This window comes from Electrona antarctica (assembly GCF_951216825.1).
Source record: "Electrona antarctica genome assembly, chromosome: 19".
Classification (NCBI taxonomy): Eukaryota; Metazoa; Chordata; class Actinopteri; order Myctophiformes; family Myctophidae; genus Electrona; species Electrona antarctica.
The window spans coordinates 3990962-4011593 of NC_136800.1; the positions used below are offsets into that span (position 1 = coordinate 3990962).

Genomic DNA, 20632 nt, shown 5'->3' on the forward strand with positions numbered 1-20632 from the left:
TTTTTTTAAATAAAGCATTTTGTAATTTTATCCCGAAGCTGATGCTAGGGGTCGAGTGCTTTGTCCACTACTACCGACGACCCTCATTAATGATCATCAACCGCTTATAACCGGCAAGATTAAAACTGTACAATTTAAAATGGACGAATGGAGTCGAGGAAACTGCTGCAGGGACCATGTATTGTATACTGTATAACCAAATAAGTCTGCTGCCATTCTGTCCGGTAGTGAAAAATTAATTTCCTACATGCGGTGGAGAGGTTTGCATTACTTCATACTACTAGATCTGTGTGAGGAATAGTGCATAGTACACAATTGTCATCAAATCAGACGATTTTCGATTGATGCATAATTCAAATCAAATCAATTCAGATCTTAATTGTAATGCAAAACACAATCCCATAAACGGTTGCAGCATGTCGACTTTCTGAAATGCTCAAGGATCCTTATTTACTCGAGTATAAGGCAACAGTAGTTTTAATATAGGAACTTCCCCTTTTAATGTTTAACTAATTATTGTTAACACTTAGATATTAACAACCCTAGTTTCCGCACAATTTCAACACATTAGGAACTGGAAATTTGGATATATCCTAGTTCTGTTGTAATGAAGTCCTAAGCATTCTAAAAAATGCTAACTAGGAGCTTCCTTGCAAATGAGACAGAGCCTATGGTGTCTTAGTATTGACTCAAGTAATGTGACTGCCACCCACTCCCCATCGTCGCAGCACGTTTGATCTTTGTCAAGCATCAGATCTGGTAATACAAACAAAAAGTGATTATTCAGAAGACGCCAAAATGTATTTACAAATGACATGGGCCAAGTACAAGGGGTGTTAAAAAAAAAAGTCACTTAAACGATCCTATGTAATGATTCTGAATATGGTGCGTCAGCTACAATGCAGCTCACATTCTTTGCGACAAACGGAAAGAAACCCATTCAGCGGGACTGTTAAAACTCCTGAATGCATATGGACGCAGAACAGAAGCTGTGATGATCCCCACCGACTATCGTGCCCTTCCAACACAGATAAATATCATAATCACATAATATAGTCTTTCACTCACTCACCCGCACACAATCTTCATGAGCCATATATGAATGTTCGCTCATAACAAAAACGATGATCAAAGGGGATGGAAGACATAATGGTTTCCCTGATGCCATATATTCCTCTTGATGTGACAGCGGGAGGCATGGAGGTGCAAAAAGACAGTGGTTATTCGATGAGCTTCTCCCGCTACAGACGCCGATGGATGTTCTTTAAAAGATCCAGTCTAAAACTCTCTCCACGAAGATCATCTAAGGCCACAATGTTCATTGACGAAAAGTAACGTGTAAACACTACAAAGAGAAGAGAGGAGAAGACCATTATGTTACCCGTGGTGGGACAACGGACCACATTTACTTATACCGTAAATTAATCTCATACCGTACACTCGGGTATGAAGTTAGAGCAAAATGGCCAATACACATACAGTTGGAGGCCATCGATATTGTCCTTTTCTTTTTGCTGAGGTTTGCGTGATCTGCGCAAAAGGACAGTTAACCCATTTTGGGCGGGAACCCCTTTTGGTGTTTTAAACATTATGTTATAATTTAGCTATTTTTGAAAAATCGTGAAAATATTTATTTCAGAAAACTGGAGGATTTAGAAGGATTTTTTTAATTTTTGAGGTCAGGCCTAAATGGGTCAAATGATAAGGGACAATATCGGTGGCACCCAACTGTATCATTGGTTTGTTCCATTACAGAAAGGTCATGCCACGAATGTCATCTGGTTGAGAGTTGAAGAGAACACTTACCCTATGACGTTAAGGCACTTCAGCAGCTACTCCCAGTGCCCTGGAGTTTTGGAGTAGGTCCACTGTTAAGTTCTTCTTCTCCTTCATCCTCCTCTTCCTCCACAGTCCAGCCACCCAGCGGGAGAGTTGTGGGCATAGAAGTGTTGGCTGCATGGCCACTGCGTGCCTGAGAACCTGATGGACATGATGACACAGATGAAAAAAACAATAAGAAGAAGAATTACCAAAAAAAATGCCATAGTTTCAGACAGTTATACCTTGTTTTATACATTTCATTATTGGTTACATGTTGTCTATTTTCCATGGCACCTCATATTTGGTTGCATGTTCAGTTCATGTCATGGATTTTCTAGAAACAATTCATGTAAAAACCTTCATTAAAGCAAAGCAAACGCAACTTTCCTCTTCTACGCCGGATTTGAACCTGAATTTCCTGCCCAAGTGCTGACATTTTTTTTACCATTGAGTTAATAGAACCTGCTCAGGGAATAAATTATATTTTGACCATCAGGTCAAAATTCGTGTCAGATCCTGTGTCCAGGTGAGACATGACCTTTGACACTGTCTTGGAATGACCTACAGACCAGACTCAAACTGGCTTCTGTGATTCCCCCAGTGAGTTTTAAAAGGATTTCCATGGGCACACTTCCCAGACACTAGCCTGGCCCAGCCAGCGTGCTCTCTGGTCTAGAGGGGTGGGCGCGCATGGAGCAAGCGCTGGAGAATATTGGTTCACGATCATTTTCTGTAAACATGCATTTCTTACACTTAATGTAGAGGACAAAGCCTGAGAAAGAACAAAGCCTTGTTCAGGTGTCTGAAATTGCTAAATAATATATTTGTCTTGAGCTTTAGAACTACGATTAATATTTTGTGCAGAAGATGCAAAGAACAAGATGATATTATTACAAGCTGTAACTTGCACATTTCCTGAACGCAACGAAAAACAGACTCAATTGTTTTCACAGAAATAGAAAGCAAAAAACAACCACTGAATGTACTAGTACAGGATAAGCTATAAAAAATAAAATAAAATCATAAAAAAGATGGGAGAAATGTAACCTCTTTCTTTATACATCTACAATGAATTATTTATATTACACGTATGAGCTTCAAGCTCATACGCCAACTAGCTCGCACAAAGAGCAGTGGTAATTCGTAGCAAAATAAGCTACAAGGAATGTGATTTTCACACAATCAACTTACAATTTAGGCATTTAGCAGACGCTCTTAATCCAGAGCGATTTACATTAGGCAAGAACAAAAGCATGGGAATACATCACATATATAAAATGCATTTATCATGAAACATGCGTAAGCTAAGAACGTAACTAGAACATATCTATATAATGACACTATACATATAACCTATACATATATACTATACTATGCTATGCTATACATATGTACTATGATGTGCTTCTTACTGGTGTTACTGTGTAGATCTCTCATTGGCACTGGGTTTTGCCATTGCCCTGAGGTTCTCTGGGGCTGGGAACTCTGCTGGTGGACCTGGGGACAAAAGAGGCTATAAGTGTACAGCAAGAGTACACCATTTATTCTACCGCCAAACCTGACATTGTGTCCATGACTGGTAACTTACCTCATGCATGTAGATCGCATGGAGACTCATCTCTGCTGAGGCGAACTCGGAGACCAGTGCATTGCTCCGGGGATGAGACTCACTGATGGACATGCTGTGGATAAGAAATACAATTATTATACAGGTTGTATTAGGCTGCACTGATGTCTTATCAATGTTTCAACACAGTGTGCTACTACAGATGATCACAATCGGGCAGAAACCTCGTATCTCCAGATTTAAACTTTTGTTTACTTCATGAAGCAAGCGAGTGTCACAAAAAAGTAATAGCCAAACTACAAAGTTGCGAGCTTGTAGATCTGCTATTTTCGAGGGGGGCGACTGTGGCTCAAGAGGTAGAGCAGGTCGTCCAATGATCCATGGGTCGGCGGTTCGAATCCCGGCTCCTCCTGTCTACATGTCGAAGTGTCCTTGGGCAAGACACTGAACCCCAAATTGCTCCTGATGTGCTAGTTGGCACCTTGCATGGCTTCCGCCGCAATCGGTGTATGAATGTGTGTGTGAATGGGTGAATGTAATGCACAATCTATGTAAAGCGCCTTGGATAAAGGCGCTATATAAATGCACCATTTACCATAAATATTTAAACCATTAAAAGTAGTAAAAAAAGACAAAATGATAACTAAATTGGATGCATTTTGAACACAGGTTATTTTTTTTCCACCATTTCCTGAAAAGTCCAAGTTTTGGACACACGTGTCTTTCTGTCCGACAGTGCCTCGTGGCTCGGCAAGGCTACTTACTACTACTACTTATAATCAGAGTCGTCCTATATTCGGCACACTACGGGTAGTTACTTTCCACCACTGGGTAGTACCACCCATAGACATATATACGTAGACGCCCTTTCCGGCTCTGAGGCGCGTGTCACCATTGAAGGCACAATTTTCCCGACATTCCGTGCAAAGCATTAGCGGAAGCTTGTCAAGCTTCCGCGTGCGTAACAAAAGTCCCGGAAAAGAGGCACTGTGATTGGCCAGTAGTCACTTGAGTGACAGCGAGAGACATGGAGGAGTCGCATGAGTGACGTAACTTGGGCAACGACGCAGTCGCCTTCAGCAAATGCCTTCAGCACTTCTAAATAAGAAAGCTGTGGAGAACTGTTGCTTTGTGTTCACTCTTTAATGTTTTCTGTTAGTAATCTAATCCCCCCCTGGCTCTGATGTTGTATTGTTAAAAACTTTGTTGTTTGTTTGTCTTGTTTTGTATTGTAATGTATATTGTCATGACTGTTTTGAGATGAGATTTGTTAAAAAAAAAAAAGCCTTCAGCACTTCACTTCCGCCTTCATTGGGATACACGTCGCTCCAATGAACTGCAACGGCCAGTGAGGCATCTATTTTTTATAATATCTATGGTACCACCTACCTGTCCATGACGGTGCGGTCGCTGCGGTACATGGAGCCGTCGGGGTGGGAGGAGAAGGGCAGGAGGCTGTGCGAGCGGCTGCGGCTGCCGTGGGGGAGCTGGGAGGACGACAGAGACGCCAGGACGCTGGCGGCCGCCGACGCCGCCGTGTTCTGTGGGAGGAAGCTGCAGCGCCGGTCGCGGCCCGGGAGTCCGCTCGCAGTCAGGACGGGGTGGCCCAGGACGCTGGCCAACAGGTTGTCAGGCTGCATGATGTGACACACAGACATGTTACTAGTGGATTTATACGGTGGTTACATGAGCAAAAGAAAAAAAGAAACGTTGCATATGAATCAAATGTTTTGTTTATGTTGTAGATTTGTCATTTTTAAAAAATTATGAAAAATAAATACACGCGTTGTTTTTCCTTAAAACAACGTGTGTGTGTGTGTGTGTGTGTGTGTGTGTGTGTGTGTGTGTGTGTGTTAAAGTCAAATTTCACCCTTAATTAATTGATCTGAAATTCTCAATTTCAGTATTGAAAAATATTTTTTGTTCACAGTAAACACTGATAGCCTGACATTAAATTAATTAATTAAAGCTATGACTGTCTACAGTTTGTGACCGCTATATTCAAATCTAATGTCAGGAATACATGCACAGTGTTCTAGGGTCGGGGATACATTGCTGATCGTTGCTGTTGGGCGGAAACCACCTAACTCACCCCCCCCACCCCCCCCCCCACCCCCCCACCCCTTTAAATCACTGCTATTGTCAGTGTTTACATCACTGACAATAGCAGTCTTTACATCTGTGTGTTGGTTAAAAATATTGAAAAGTAGTACAAAGTGCTTCGGAAAAAAACCTCTTGGACCCACACACTCTCCCCCTCTCATTCAAGAAATTGACAATATCTAAAGTCACAACACCAACTTTGATGAGGCAGTATTGCTTGGCTTTAAATATAATAGGTTTTCTTCATTTCCTGAAAAATGAACATTTTGGAGTTAGGTGGTTTCTTTTCCGGACAGCAGAGATATATATTCTAGTGTCAGGGTCAGGGATACACACCCCAGAGCCGGACTCATTGGACAGCAGCGAGGTGCAGAGTGGAGCCTCAGAGAGTAGCAGCTGGGTCGAGGGTCCTGTCTGAGCGTCCTGGTGCACCTTCTCCTTCAGGTGGCCGATAAACACGGAGCTCTCCTGAGGAGGCTGCCAGCGCGGGTTCTTGATGGTGAAATGCATCAGGGACAACTCCGTCTTTCCGTTCTCAGCCTGCTGGTAAACGGACGCTTCCGTCTGGCCCTCTGACATCCACTGCAAAGAGATCAGACATGATCAGAGGATGTGCTAGAAAACACTAAAGCTTCAGAAAACACTCAAATAAAAAATGGCCCTTACCATTGGGTTTCCATGGCGTCTGATGTCCATCTGCGCGAAGGAGCAGATGTCCCCGACTCCGACGACCTCCACGGTGAAGTTCCTGAAGAAGTCGATAATCTCCAGGGATTTGTTCCTCAGGAGGAAGATGAGGATGAAGGGTGTGACGATAGGACTGAGCAGCTCTTCCAAAATAAATACCTGATTTGCAGAGAGAGAGAAGAGTTGCAATTTAGCAAAAGGCAAAATGTATAACTACTGCACTGGAAAACAACAACCACCACCTATAGGAAGTAGCAATTATGCAATACTGATGCATTTCAAAGAAGATATGAAGAAAGATGTTTCAACATCAGCCTTCTTCAGTGGTGAGTTGATGTGGCTCTCCTCTGCTTCCTATTTTCTTAACTTAATCTGTACAGTATGTGCCTCCATAGCGTCACTTAATCATTACAATACAGCTCAAACAACTGCACTGGCTTCCTGTCAAGTTCCGTATCAATTATAAACTCCTCCTTCTCACCTACACATGTCAAAAAGCCCTGGCTCCACAGTACCTCTCAGGCCGCTCCTCCATAAACCTCCTGTGACACGGAACCTGCGGTCCACAAACTTGGACCTCCTCTCTGTCCCCAAGGCAGTCAAGCGAACCTTCGGGGACAGAGCGTTCAGTGGGGCAGCCCCCACCCTGTTGAACTCTCTCCCAATAGAGATTCGCCATGCTCCAACACTGGACTCTTTTAAGGCTGCCTTGAAAAGACACTTATTCTCGCAGGCTTATGGCATATAGTTGGGTTCATGAAAGGCGCTATATAAATTCAAGCTATTATTATTTATTACTGTACCATGTATATCCACAAATCTTCTGACATAGCTCATGTAAAAATGGTACTTTGATTGTTCATTACATTACATACTCTTTATATAATAATAGATACAAATAGAGAGATGGAGCAGCAAAGTGCCTCCGGTCAGGTTCAGCTGGGAGTAGCACCACAGCCTTATCCACGTGGTATGCACTCGCACTCAGAAAGCCACATGAAAACATACAGTAATGATACCACTACTAAACCTTTCTGATTGTAGTGTAGTAGGACTCGTCTTTGTCATAGCATTGACAATGTTCACCTGTTCTTCCAATTCTTCACCTGTCGATCCACATGGCTGTAAGCCCACAACAACAACACTCGTCACTTCCGGTCAGCCACTGTCTTCTTCTACAGCCCTCTCACTCCCCACATCATGTACCTCTAGCCCCCCCTGCTGTTCAACTGGCCCTCGTACCTCTCATATTCCAGTTATGAGCCCAATTAATTTATATTTACACGCACATTCTATCCCTGTTAGAATTACTCCCAGGTTGAACAATAATTATCTCAAGGGTCCTGCAGTACCATCACATCTAACATCAATCCCCCCATGCCCCATGCCTCTTGCATCTTTACCCATGCCAATTGAATTTTCTATGGCTTTATTAAATGTCAGGTCCTTAGTACATAAAGGCTTTATTCTTAATGACTTTTTTAAATCCAATAATTTGGACATTATGTTCCTGACCGAGACCTGGTTGCAGGTTGGTGATTGTACACCGTTCTCCGACCTCCTCCCCCCTGACTGTTCGTTTTTTAGCTCCCCCCGAACGACCAGCACTGGAGGTGGCCTAGCCTCTGTGTTCCGGTCCAACCTACAGTGTCAACTGACCCAATGTGAGGTCAGCTATCCTAGCTTTGAGCTTCAGCAATTTCAGTTGAATTTGTCATCTCCTGTGTTTTGTGCAATAGTTTATCGTCCGCCCAAATATAATGCTAGCTTCATCCATGACTTTGGTGATTTTTTATCAGGCATAATGGTTAAATATGATCACTGTCTGATTACGGGTGATTTTAACGTCCATCTTTGTTGTGAGTCCCGCCCATTAGTCAAGAGCTTTAGTAATCTTCTCGATTCTTTTAATTTAGTCCAATCGGTAAGTGGCCCGACACACGAAAAGGGGCACACCTTAGATTTAATTTTATCACATGGTCTTTCTGTCTCTGTTAGTGAGATCCGCTCATCTTTCCGCATCTCCGACCATTTCCCTGTTCTGTTCAACGTTTCAATTCCCTGCTCATCTGTCAAACACCAGGCCCCTGCTCGTCGCCAGCGCTCACTCACGCCTGAGACTGCCTCCCGGTTTTCACTTCAGTTCAACAACTCCATTTTACATTCCCCAATTGATCACTGCACCTCCAGTGCTGATGAACTTTGATATGTTTAACTCCACATGCACCATGATCCTGAACTCAGTGGCCCCCTTTAGACTGCAAACTAAATCGCCAAGGCACTCTCAGAGCCCTGGCTAAACAGCTCTACACGTGCCCTCAGATGCGTCTGCAGACGCGCTGAGCGGAAATGGAAAAAAGATGGTCTCCATGTCTCTCTTGATATCCTTCGCGGGTGCCTGTCAGAATACCAGGAAGCGGTCAAAGCCGCTAAAACCAGATTTATATCAGACCTGGTCTCCAAAAACAGCAAGAAACCCCAGGTTCTTTTCAGTATCCTCAATTCAATTATTAATCCTAGAGATGTCTCCCCCATCGTACCTTCCCTCACCCTATGCCAAGATTTCTTAACATTTTTTACTGATAAGATAACTGCCCTCAGGGCAGCTCACTCACCCGCTGCTGTTGTCCCCATCTCATCAACCTTAAGTGCCACCTTTAGTCATTTCGAGCCTGTTTCTCTTACCCTGCTTACAGACATTGTAATGCAGTTGCGTCCTACTAAATGTGCCTCTGATGTCATCCCGTCTCATCTTCTCAAAGATGTTTTTGACTCTGTTGGTAACAGTGTATTAATATGTATGAATGCCAGTCTCAGTTCTGGTCATGTCCCTGCTGCTTTTAAACATGCGGAGGTTCAGCCTCTTTTAAAAAAAAAGAATCTTGACCCTTCCGTTCTTTCAAAATTTAGACCCATTTCACAACTCCCATTTCTATCCAAGGTTCTCGAAAAGTTAGTTTATTCCCAGTTGCAATCATTTCTAACTACCCACGGCATCCATGAAACCTTTCAGTCAGGCTTTAGGACAGTCCACAGCACTGAAACAGCCCTCCTCAGAGTTTTCAATGATTTACTTTTAACTGCTGACACTGGTTCCCCCGCTGCCTTGGTGCTCCTGGACCTGACAGCGGCATTTGACACTGTTGACCACCCAACCCTGCTATCCAGACTAGAACATTACATCGGCATCACTGACATTGCTCTGCAGTGGTTCAAGTCCTACCTCACCGACAGGAGCTTTACAGTCAAGCTTGGTGAACTTTCCTCTAGTCCTGCCCCCCTTAACTGTGGCGTCCCCCAGGGCTCCATTCTCGGCCCTCTTCTGTTTTTATTGTATATTCTGCCATTAGGGACAATCATTAAAAAACATAATATGACTTTCCATTGCTATGCCGACGATGTACAGCTTTATTTACCCTTAAACACAAAAACCAGTGATTCAACTAAACCATTGTTGGACTGTCTCTCAGATATTAAGGCTTGGATGGCCTCAAATTCTTTAACACTCAACGAGGGAAAGACTGAGGTGCTGGTTTTTGATCATGCCCCAAGCTATCCCAACGCTGACCTTGGCCCACTCAGCATCAACACTCGCCCCTTTGTTAAAAATCTAGGAGTGCTCTTTGACAACAAATTTAAATTTGATAAGCAGATTAGTGCCGTTGTCAAAGCTAGCTTTTTCCAACTAAGGCTGCTGGCCAAGATCAAGGCCTATCTACCTCCCTCAGACCTAGAGAAAGTTGTCCATGCCTTCATTTCCTCGCGGATTTACTACTGCAATGCCCTGTACTTTGGAATCGATCAATCTGCTATCAGACGCCTACAACTCGTCCAAAATGCTGCTGCCCGCCTCCTTACCGGAAAGAAAAAGCGCGATCATATTACACCTGTCCTTGCTTCCCTACACTGGCTCCCAGTTCGCTTTAGAATAGATTTTAAATTATTATTGTTTGTCTTCAAAGCCCAAAATGGGCATGCCCCCCCTTACCTCTGCGAGCTCATTAAACCATACGTCCCAGCCAGACCTTTGAGGTCAGCTGACCAACTGCGTCTGATTGTGCCTGGAACCTCATGTGTCACTAGAGGTGACCGAGCCTTCTCTGTGGCCGGTCCCACACTGTGGAATGCCCTGCCCCTTCCCATTCGTTCTGCCCAGTCCCTGGGTGTTTTTAAATCTCTCCTAAAGACCCACTTTTTCTCCCTGGCTTTTAATGTTGCCTGAAAACGCGTACCCTTCTTATACCATGTCTGTTTATACTTCCGGTCTCACTTGTTGCTTTGTTTTTGTTTTGTTTTGTTTTTGTTTTTCTCTTCTTTTCTTTACATGCTCTTGTTGTTGCTCTGTTCTTGTTTTACATGCTCTTGTTCAGCACTTTGGTTTGTCTTCGGTCAATGTAAATGTGCTATACAAATAAACTTTGATTTGATTTGATTTGAATGTGCTGTATGAAATGGCTAGGGGTGCAACAGTAAATCCAACTAATCGATCTTTTTTTTTTTGTAATAATCGATTTTAATAATATTCTCTTTTTTCAGTTCTAAAATAGCAAAGATAACAGTATTAAATAGTGCGTAAGTAGTTAATCAGGCTAATCGATTTAGTCTATTATTATATTCATAAATAAATCACACCCCGTGTGAAGTGAGGGGCGCTCTCATCATCATGACGTAGAAATAGACACTATGCCAATTTGCTCAGACACTATGACGTAAAATTATCCAGTCAATGGGAATTTAATGTTTGTTTGTTTGTTTAAGTTTGTGGACGGTAACTAGCGCCCCTCAAAAACAATAACCGCTTGTTTCATGTAATATGCAGATTCTTTACAAAATAATTAATTAAAACCATGCTTCAAGAATATTCCATTCATAAATTAGAAATCAGCAGAATAACAACATACAGTATAGTTGCACCCTTAGAAATTGCTCCTCAGTGACGGCCAACGACAAAAACAGAAAACATACCCAATCTGTGTTTTTGGGCGTGACAAATCTGTCAACAGGGGTCATGACTTCCTCACCGCTTTGTACTGGAACAGCTGTGCCACCTCATCGCGGGTCTCGCTCTTGTTAGCGTTGCCCCTCCAGTGGTCGGGCATGTAGTGGATGTGTGCCAACACACACTGCAACAGCTGCTCTGGACACCACACCATATGCTCATCTGGGATGAAGGACCTGGTGTGTTGGTGGGAAAACTCACACATGTCATTTGATTTCTCTTTTTCCAAACCATTTATTTATGTGAATTATTGAGGAGTGAATGGATATGCATAATGATTACATAATATAGCTTCCATATAAAGATGTACGCCTGACGAAGGAAACACTGCATTTATATTTGTAGTTTTTTAATTTACTTTTTTTGTTCTATGCACCAGTCCACAAAAAAAAACTTTCAGGTGTGGAAAAGTTACTATAGTTATAAGTTACTATAATATGTGAACTGGGAATGCCTAGGAGTGACTAGTAGTTTGATATGCTTGGTGTAAATCTAATTTGATGAGAACAGACAGTGTGCAAATAAAAATGTCACCAACTTCTAAATAGTTGGCATTTAACCCATTCTGAACAGGAGCCCCTTTTGGTGTTTTAAGCATTATGTTATACTTTAGCTATTGAAAAATAGCAGACCTACAAGCTCATAGCGCGGCACCGAGTGCCGCGCTACGAGCTTGTAGGTCTGCTATTTTTGAAAAATCGTGAAAATGTGGCACAAATCTTTGAATATATATTCTTTCAGAGCAAACTTCTTTTTTTTTTTTTTAACTAAAACCTTTGCTTCTGGGGGGTCCCCGGAACTAGATGGGGGTCGGCGGCCAAATTTCAGATCATTCTGGGGCTCCCTGACATGAAATAGTTTGAGCACCACTAACACAGAAACATGGGTTGTTCGGAAAACTGTCATGATTTAGAAGACATTCATAGAATCGTTCTCAGGTCGAATCACTCACCTGGCGATTGTGATGGTAACTCCTAGCACAGTGATAGCGGTCAGGATGTGCTGCACCGTCAGAACATCCTCGTCGTAGACCGTCAGGGCGATGAGCACAGCCAGCACCGAACCGGAGAAGAAGGCAAAGTTCTTGGCCAGCACGGTAAGCAGCGGCGACGTGAAGGAGTTCATGTACTTGGAGGTGGGCTTGTAGCCGCGGCCCAGACGCCCGTGCAGCTCGTGGTCCAGCTCGTTGAAGTGACGCAGGTAGAGGCGGCCGTACAGCGACCAGCGGCGCGCGCCCAGGCTCCCGGGCTCCCGTCGGATCACCTCCGTGTAACTGAAGAAGGCGTAGAGCACCTGCCACACCAGGATGAAGGGGCACAGCAGCAGGTTGGCCACGCCCATCAGCAGGATGATGCGGCTGAGCTGCTGAGCCAGTTCCAGGCGGTTTCCGGCGCGCTTGTACTTGGGGTGCAGGTTCCATTTGTTCTGGAAGAGCGAGCCGGGCCCCCAGAAAAGGATGAGCTCAAAGTTGTACTTCAGGCCCTGAGTGAGGAAGACCACGTTGCCCAGCAGGGGGAGCTGCAGCTGCACCGGCAGCAGGGACTTGTTCACCATGGCCACCATGTAGTTCTTGAACCGGAGGATGCGGTGGTAGATGTCCAGCTCCGTCAGCTCCTTCTTGTGGATGCACATCTGCTGTTCTCGCTGCAGACTGATGAGGCGGTCCTGGACCTCTTGCCATGAGAAGTTGCACAGTTCGTCCTGGGAGACGAGAAGGAAGCGAGAATAAAAGAAAGCACTAAAAGCCTACACGGCCCTCCACACCAACACAGAGTAACATGGACGTGCAGAGAGTGTTAGAGAGGCACTTTTGTACAAAAATAGCTGATCTACAAGCTCTCAACGTGTTGCGTTGCGACGCGTTGTGAGCTTGTAGATCTGCTATTTTTGCTATATTCTCGGGGCACAACCCAGCACTCTTTAGTTAGTGGAGATGCGGTGTACCGTGTACAACATGGATTTCTAAACAAATGTGTTCAGCGCAAAGGCAGTTGTTTTACAGACGGGTAAAAGGGCAGGGGCCGAAGCCCCCTTTTGACGTCTATGTGTGCGCGTCCCTGCCGCCAAAAGTAAACTAATCTCAAACTTGATTTGATTTGAAGCAGACTTTTAGGCTTCAGAAAGCAATGTGAATGCAATGCAGGCCTCACCATTCTGATCTTTAGTGCTTTGATGTAGAATTGCCGGATCTCCCAGTAGCTCAGGATGTTACAGAAAACTTTGATGAGACGATAGAGCCAGAAGATTCCCGCCATGATGAGGAGGAATATGATCCAGCTACTGTCTTGGATCCTAAGGAGAAACAGAGGGTAGAGCATTGACCACCAACAGTGACCACCAACTTTTTGAACTTCTCAATTTCCGACCCGCTTTTACTCCAGACGTTTCAGAGAATCCTTTTTAATAAAATGGTTTTAAACCTAGAACCAAGAAAAAAAACAGAGTTGAATTAAACATTAAACATATGATTCGGGTTAAAACAAAGGAAAGTGGAGAAAGCACAAACAAAAAAATGGTACAAGACCGTAGTGCTGCACGATTCTTGCTCAAATGTGAATCTCGATTTTCACACAAAAAATCTAATTTAAACATTCTAGTTTTTTCCATCAAAATATTTATTGCCTTTGTTCTTTAGTTGCTGAACATTACTACATTGAAAATGTAGCACCTGGAGCCAACTACTGTGGCATTATCATTAAATAGACAACATCAAAGTGCTTGACTTAAACCTCTCTTTAAGTCTCTCTCTTGTAGCAAAAACATAAGAAGAGTAACTAAAATGAATTGGACAGCCAACTAGTGCTGCACGATTCTTGTTCAAATTTAGAAATGAGATTGCATAGGTGTCCATTTTTTTCAGATGAATTGTGCAGCACTACAAGACTGCGTATAAACTAATTTATTTCATAAACCATTGCGTTTACCTTTCCAACGCTTCCAACCTAAAATGAGTTTAGCTTACTTACGTCTTAAATGTGACCTTTATTTATATTTGTGTTAAGTGTTTATACTATTATTAATGATAATGTGTTAATATTGTAGATCTAGTAGCAGAAACTCACAAGCCGACGAGTTGCATTCCACTATTAAGCGACGGAGACATTCAAAGGGGCAGTAAACACTATGGTAACAATGAGCTCCATCAATCAGAGATGTTGCTACTACACTTTAGGATTGTGGGTAGTAGTGCACTTTTCAGGGACATTGTGAAACATGTCACTTTCTTAAAATGCGGTTGATTCACAAGGCTTCCACAGGAGAGTGTGTGTGTGTGTGTGTGTGTGTGTGTGTGTGTGTGTGTGTGTGTGTGTGTGTGTGTGTGTGTGTGTGTGTCATTTGTGGACATTTGCTTCACATCCAAACTCATGAAATATCAGCCCTTGGTAGAGTGTATCAAGTCACTTGGCTATAACTGCCAATTCATTGTGCTCATGTTTGGAAGTCTGGGGCATGTCCACAGACTTGTGCTCCGTGGATTGCAACTTGGAGGACTGCAGAAGATCGCTGCAAAAAGACTGGCCAAATATTGCTCAGTCTCTGCAGTGATCGGCAGCCTCTCTATTTGGAAGAGGCGATGCTTTGTCTATCCTTGAGTGGACTATTGCATTTTCATATACTGTTGACTGGTGCTAGACTATAATCATTGCATTTCATATTACTGTGAGTTAATCATACTGCATATGGTGTCTGGTTATGCCTTCATTTGAAACCCTCCTAAAAAATGTTTGGATCTGTTATGCTACTGTTTGTTGTAGATCCAAATAAAAGTATTCAAATGTGTGTGTGTGTGTGTGTGTGTGTTCAATCCAATCATATACCTTAGTTTCAATATATCATAGCTCATGTTAAGTCTACCTACCTACCTTGGATTACAACACTATTTCAAATAATACAAATCCTTTATGTACAGAATATCAATGGGATTTTTTACTTCCGAAAACTCACTGTTGAGCTCTATAACAACTGACAAATGAAATGTATTAATGCAGGACGCTCATTAGACATATGAGATTCAGTCATTATAATGGGCAAGTGTTCAAGGCTACATGTGTAAAGTAAACCCTCCACATCTTACCGCATGGACAGATGCATGATGCAATATGCATTATAAACAGATGCAAGCTCACAAAGTCCCTTGTAATGCATTCAACTGACACTATCCTCCTGTTTACAAGTTAAGACTCTCAACGTACTCCTTTCTACAAATGAGACACTCGGTATCCCGTTTCAAAACAGTGAACACATGGACGAGACATGGCTTTCTTATTATTATATAAATATAATTTTCTTTAGAGTTATAATTCCCCGTTATTATTTCTTACGGTATCTTTCAGCCTTTGTGGAAACATGGTTCCATTTAAATATATATACACAGTAGAAGGAAGAGAGTAACCTCTCAACTGTAGCACAAGTTGTTATTCTCAAGTTAGGATGCCAAGTACCTCCTGCGTCACTCACTTTGTTGTAAACAAAATGTTCAGCCATGGTCATTTCTTGGATCAGGGTACGGTAGGCCTACTGGTGGGGGGAAAACAAACTGGTGCCAAGCGACATCATGGAAAAGGCTCTCAGGGAGTTAGTGGGAGGGGGGGGGGGTCTATGACTTGTGGTAAACTAGTGGCGGTGTCATGTGGTTGTCAGCCTGTTGGCCCAGCCTGTTGTCAGTGTCGGTAGCTAGTTGGGCCATTTCACCATGCGGGGCAGGGGGCTATCCGTTACATCTTCCCCTGCTTCCTAGTGCCACCCTGAGCATAGTGCACAAATAACCTGCTCTAAAGGAGACATCCACTACAGGAAGTGTTGCAATTCATCAGCATCACAGGGCATTCCTTGGTGTAAACAGCAACGCCAGCTTGTGGCTCAATCTGGGCGCTTTACCGAATTAGCGGAATCAATGAGCATTACAACCATTGCATCAAGTGACAGTTTTAAAGCCACAAATGTGACACAGGCCAATTCTCAAAGAGAGAAATAGAATGCTATAATATACTTGGCTCTGTAAGTAAACCATAAGCTCTTCACCGTTAGCAAGACTAAAATAACCGAGTCAGGCTCAGGTTTCACAGGAACCAGCCTCACAAGCACTCAAAAGCGTTTTGAATTAAATGCTATTTCATTGACTTAAACAAACCGACCACAACTGTTCACAATCACACATCAAAGTCGTTTAATATGTGTGCTCCTGCTACTGCACAAAACGTGAAAATGTTAATGTACCAACATCAAATATGATTTTACTGTGCAGAGTCTGCAGACTTATTCAAAGGGACTCTTTAATAGCATTAGCCTGACATCTTAAATAAAAGTCATTTGTGTTCATCAGGATCTAGGTTAGAGAAGAAACCTGGAGGCTATATTAAAGTAGGCCACCACCGCTCCATATTCCTTATCTGTTGTCTGCGAACGGGAGTACATCTTCCCGTTTCAAACTTCATTTCAATCTGATAAGAAACATTAGGTCACTCACTGCCACTGGTCACAAATGTTTTAGGCTAGACCAATATAAAATCTATCACATGGGAGTTCTTGCAATACAAAAACAACCACTGCCAGTCATGGTCAGAGAACACGGAGTGTACAATTAATTACTTACTGAAATGTTTACAACACCCACAAGCTTTAGAAATGTGCTGTAGGTGATATTTAAAACAAAAGCTCCATATTTTCATAATGGTCATTGCTATAATATATATATATATAGCTATAGTATTTGTTCAGTAACAGGGGGTCTCAACTCTCAACGTCTCTCCAGCTCTTTAGTCTTTAGTAAACATAATTTTCAGGTGGGTCACCAATTTCATATTTTTTTCATTATTAGGATCTTAACGTTCTGTTTATTGGACATTTCTGGACTGTTTTACATACCGAAGAAGAAAAACAAGACATCTTAAAATAGTCAAAAACAAATATTAGGAGTAAGAAAAAGGATATAGATAAAAAGAGAAGGATCCGGGCACACAAAGTTCTCTGGATCAAGAATCTCTGATGTCTTGATCCACCTTTTAATCATTATCACATTTTGCTATCTCCATTGAGCACCTGGTTAGTTCCTCTTTTTTCCTCTAAGAAAAAGGATAGTTTTTATATTTTATTTTTAATATAATATTTGTGTATCCTGATCTGAAATGTATTTCTGTTTACTAACGAGCTGGAGAGTCAGGATACCCCTGTTACTGAACAAACACTAGTATAGAGCAGTGATTATTATGGAAATATATTTAACCTTTTTTAAATACCACTTAACTCCCCTTTAGTATGACTGGGGGAAAAAATCTGCACAATTGTACAACAACTACTGAGGACATACATAGGATACATTACTACAGTATTACCTTTCAGTGCACTGCTGGCTGGGTAGTATAGCATCGGGCAGAGTAACCTTGTTCCTGTCCAAAGGGTTCTGGCCAGGCGTGGTGTGGTTGACTGCCCGGTTGGCAAACAGGACATCATACTCCACACAGTTGAACAGGAATGTTGTAAATGTGACAACAAACAGGAACTGACTGTAAAAGAGTATATAAAGAGTGGATCATAATAATCATAATAATCATCATAATATTCTGGTTCAGATACTGAACCGTCAGAAATGAGATAAACATCCCATGTGAATGGCCCCATTAGACTGGGACAAGTAATTGAGAGTAGACATAACATAATGGCTTGCAAGTCACCATCAGGTCCCACCAACTTAACCCTATATACTTCAGTTGACTGGGGTCCTTTAGGCCCTAAAGTTTAGGGGTCTATACTTACTTGTACTTTTTTCCCTCTACACCAAATCTCTTCACTGGAGATAGCCGATCCAATGTGTCGCAATGCAACATTAAGTATTTTGTACTTTTCTCCCCCCCCCCCATAAGATTAACAAATAGGACTGTAATTGAATATTCTACAGCTCTGACTCACACGATGAGACCATTTAATACACAACGTCACATCGAGCAGAGATAATAATACATGATTATGTAGATCCAAATGACAGTGTTTTTGTTTAGGGACAGCAGTCATTTCTTTGAGGTTAGCAGACGTCTGACATTATTATACGGTCCAAGCCAGGTCCAGGGAAGGAAGAAGCTGGACCTTGCAGATACATTATGAGATTGCATGCAGTACAGCGGCCTGTTCTCGTCTGCTCAGCGCTGGCTGAGCTTGTTCATTTCTCAGGCCTAACTTATCCTCCGTAGTACGACGGTGTCGGTTGGTGGAGTATAAATTAAGCTTCAGCCTGAGGCATGCAACGGTCAAAACAACATGAAACATTATCTGCAAATGTAGCCAAGGCCGGAGTGATCTGTGATCAGGCATCCTCCTTAGAATTATACATAATTTAATCAAAACTGACTATATTAAATAAAAGCTATGTTCTTAGAGTGTTTGAGGATGCTTTTCATTGCACATAAAAACCAAGGGAGTTGCTATTATTTAATACTTACATAAGTTCGAAGAACTCCGTGACCATCATACAGGCAAAGCCATTCTTTTGATGAAAATGGTAGATGTGGACAGTCAAGTTAAGGGAAATATACTGTATGACAATGTCAATGAACACGAAGTAAACACCCCTTCACTCAACTAATAGGCAGTGTCAATACAGGCAGCAAGCACCGACAATCTCCAAGCATGCACATTTTCCACAGGCCTCGGGTGTCTTGAGTGACTGGTTAGGAAAGCCACTTTTCTAGTGAGCCAAGTTCAGCCAACATGTTGTTTTCAGACGTCTTATCTCTAGGCCAATCAGAATTCTCAAGGTTTAGGAGACCAGTAACCAATCAAAGCTAATATAATAACCACAGTGTAGTATGTTTGCTAAGAACTATACAGTATACTTGGATTTGTGAAGGATATTCTTGTGAAGAAGTTATCCAGGTTCTTGATGTGGTGCCATGAGTCTGTAAGAGAACGGTCATCAAAACCATGAAAAATGAATAATATCAACATAAGACTATTTACAGATACGTGAAGAGTGCTCACCAAAACATTGTGGACACACCTCAATGTTACATTTTTCCCCCAAAATGTAAAAACATGAATAATTTGGAAAATGATCTGAAGTGATGTAAGTATACGTGATTTGATCAGTCCTACATTTACCCTTTAACTTATTTTACATTCCCATAATGACTGGCTAAGCCACATGTTTGGTAGCAATTTGAATAATATTAGGCCTTACATGTCAACGCATGTTCAAATCATGTATACTTTGCAAATACTTCAGTCCATTTTCCAATTATTCTTTGGAGATTTACCATGGATGTGCGGTGCCACAATGTTTATGTGCCCACTCTTCCAGACGGTGAACCCATAGCCCGTCTCCGGACCCCGCGGGTTGAGCTCCTTTGGACCCCTAACCCGTAGGGGGGTCCAAAGGAGCCCAACCCGCGGGGTCCGGAGACGGGCTAGTGAACCCATTGAACTGAACTCTGAACTGTCACCTGTGCAATGGACTATATGACAGAATTACTATGACATTATGACACTGTACTGAATCCATGACAGCAGTTCCCTGTAAAGAGACTAAGGACATGCATGTACAGCATGTTTTGAAAACATTGTTGACATATTTACCTTTCAGACCTTCTGTTACATGGAGTAATAAATCTTCCTCCCCTGGTGGCGAGTCCTCCTCGTAATCCTCAATTCTCTGATACTCCTGGTACGCTTCTAAGTTGGCCATTATGCTTCACATTCTCCCAGATAGTCCCTGATAAACAAGTGTTGGGAAATTGTGAAACTAATACTCAAGTATTCCGCTACACAGCTGCACGAGCTCACACACACACACACACACACACACACCGAAATAAAGCTAACTGATATTGGCTAACTTGGTTGACAGCCAGCAGAATGATCTCGTAATTAGATGGACAGACTTGAGGTGGCGTTTGGAGGCATTTTAAATCTATAGCAAAGCATTACCGAGGTTAGGTAACGTTACCTGCATGCATCTGTCTATGCGCCTATAGTGTTGTTGTGGTGGCTGCCTGCTAGCCACAATGATTCAGCCACTCGTGGAGTCAACGATCGGGTCCTGCTACGATTTGTTTTGTTCCAGACTTGTCTTTTGGTCCATTCGGTGGGTCCTGAACCTCCTTGGCTTTGCCTTCGGGACCTCCGGGTCCTCCGAATAGAGGTCGTTTTCTAGCTAAACCTGTTGACCATTAACTGTCTTTGCTGTTTATCGAGCTATCTCTCCCCGAGCAACCTTAAGTTGGCTTCCAAAAATAACCCCATCTGTGAGTGATCGAGTCTCTCTCTCCACTGTTTTGTCTTTCACAAACAAATGTCAACAAAACACCATTGGCGTCACTTCCCCTTTGCCCGGCGTCACCTCCGGTTATGGGTTGTAGTTTAAAATTTATTTTATTTATTTACAAACACATTTCCTTTTTTATATATATATATAGGCCTATATTCGGAAATGTTACACGAGTTGCTTGGAATTAATTATTAATCTA

The 20632-nt window shown here is 42.5% G+C and overlaps 1 protein-coding gene across 1 annotated transcript; it reads right to left on the reverse strand.

The window, feature by feature from the left end:
• Nucleotides 1-117: 117 nt before the first annotated feature.
• On the reverse strand, nt 118-20484 carry atg9b (autophagy related 9B). Its single transcript, XM_079530134.1, has 15 exons — nt 20113-20484; nt 19743-19878; nt 19021-19066; nt 18611-18673; nt 17510-17680; nt 13328-13469; nt 12130-12878; nt 11200-11353; nt 6158-6337; nt 5828-6073; nt 4778-5022; nt 3410-3503; nt 3234-3318; nt 1807-1980; nt 118-1345 (listed from the first exon to the last, which is right to left on the reverse strand). Exons 2-14 carry the CDS (start codon nt 19849-19851, stop codon nt 1826-1828), a joined length of 2439 nt encoding a protein of 812 aa, XP_079386260.1. The 5' UTR covers nt 19852-19878; nt 20113-20484; the 3' UTR covers nt 118-1345; nt 1807-1825.
• Nucleotides 20485-20632: the final 148 nt, after the last annotated feature.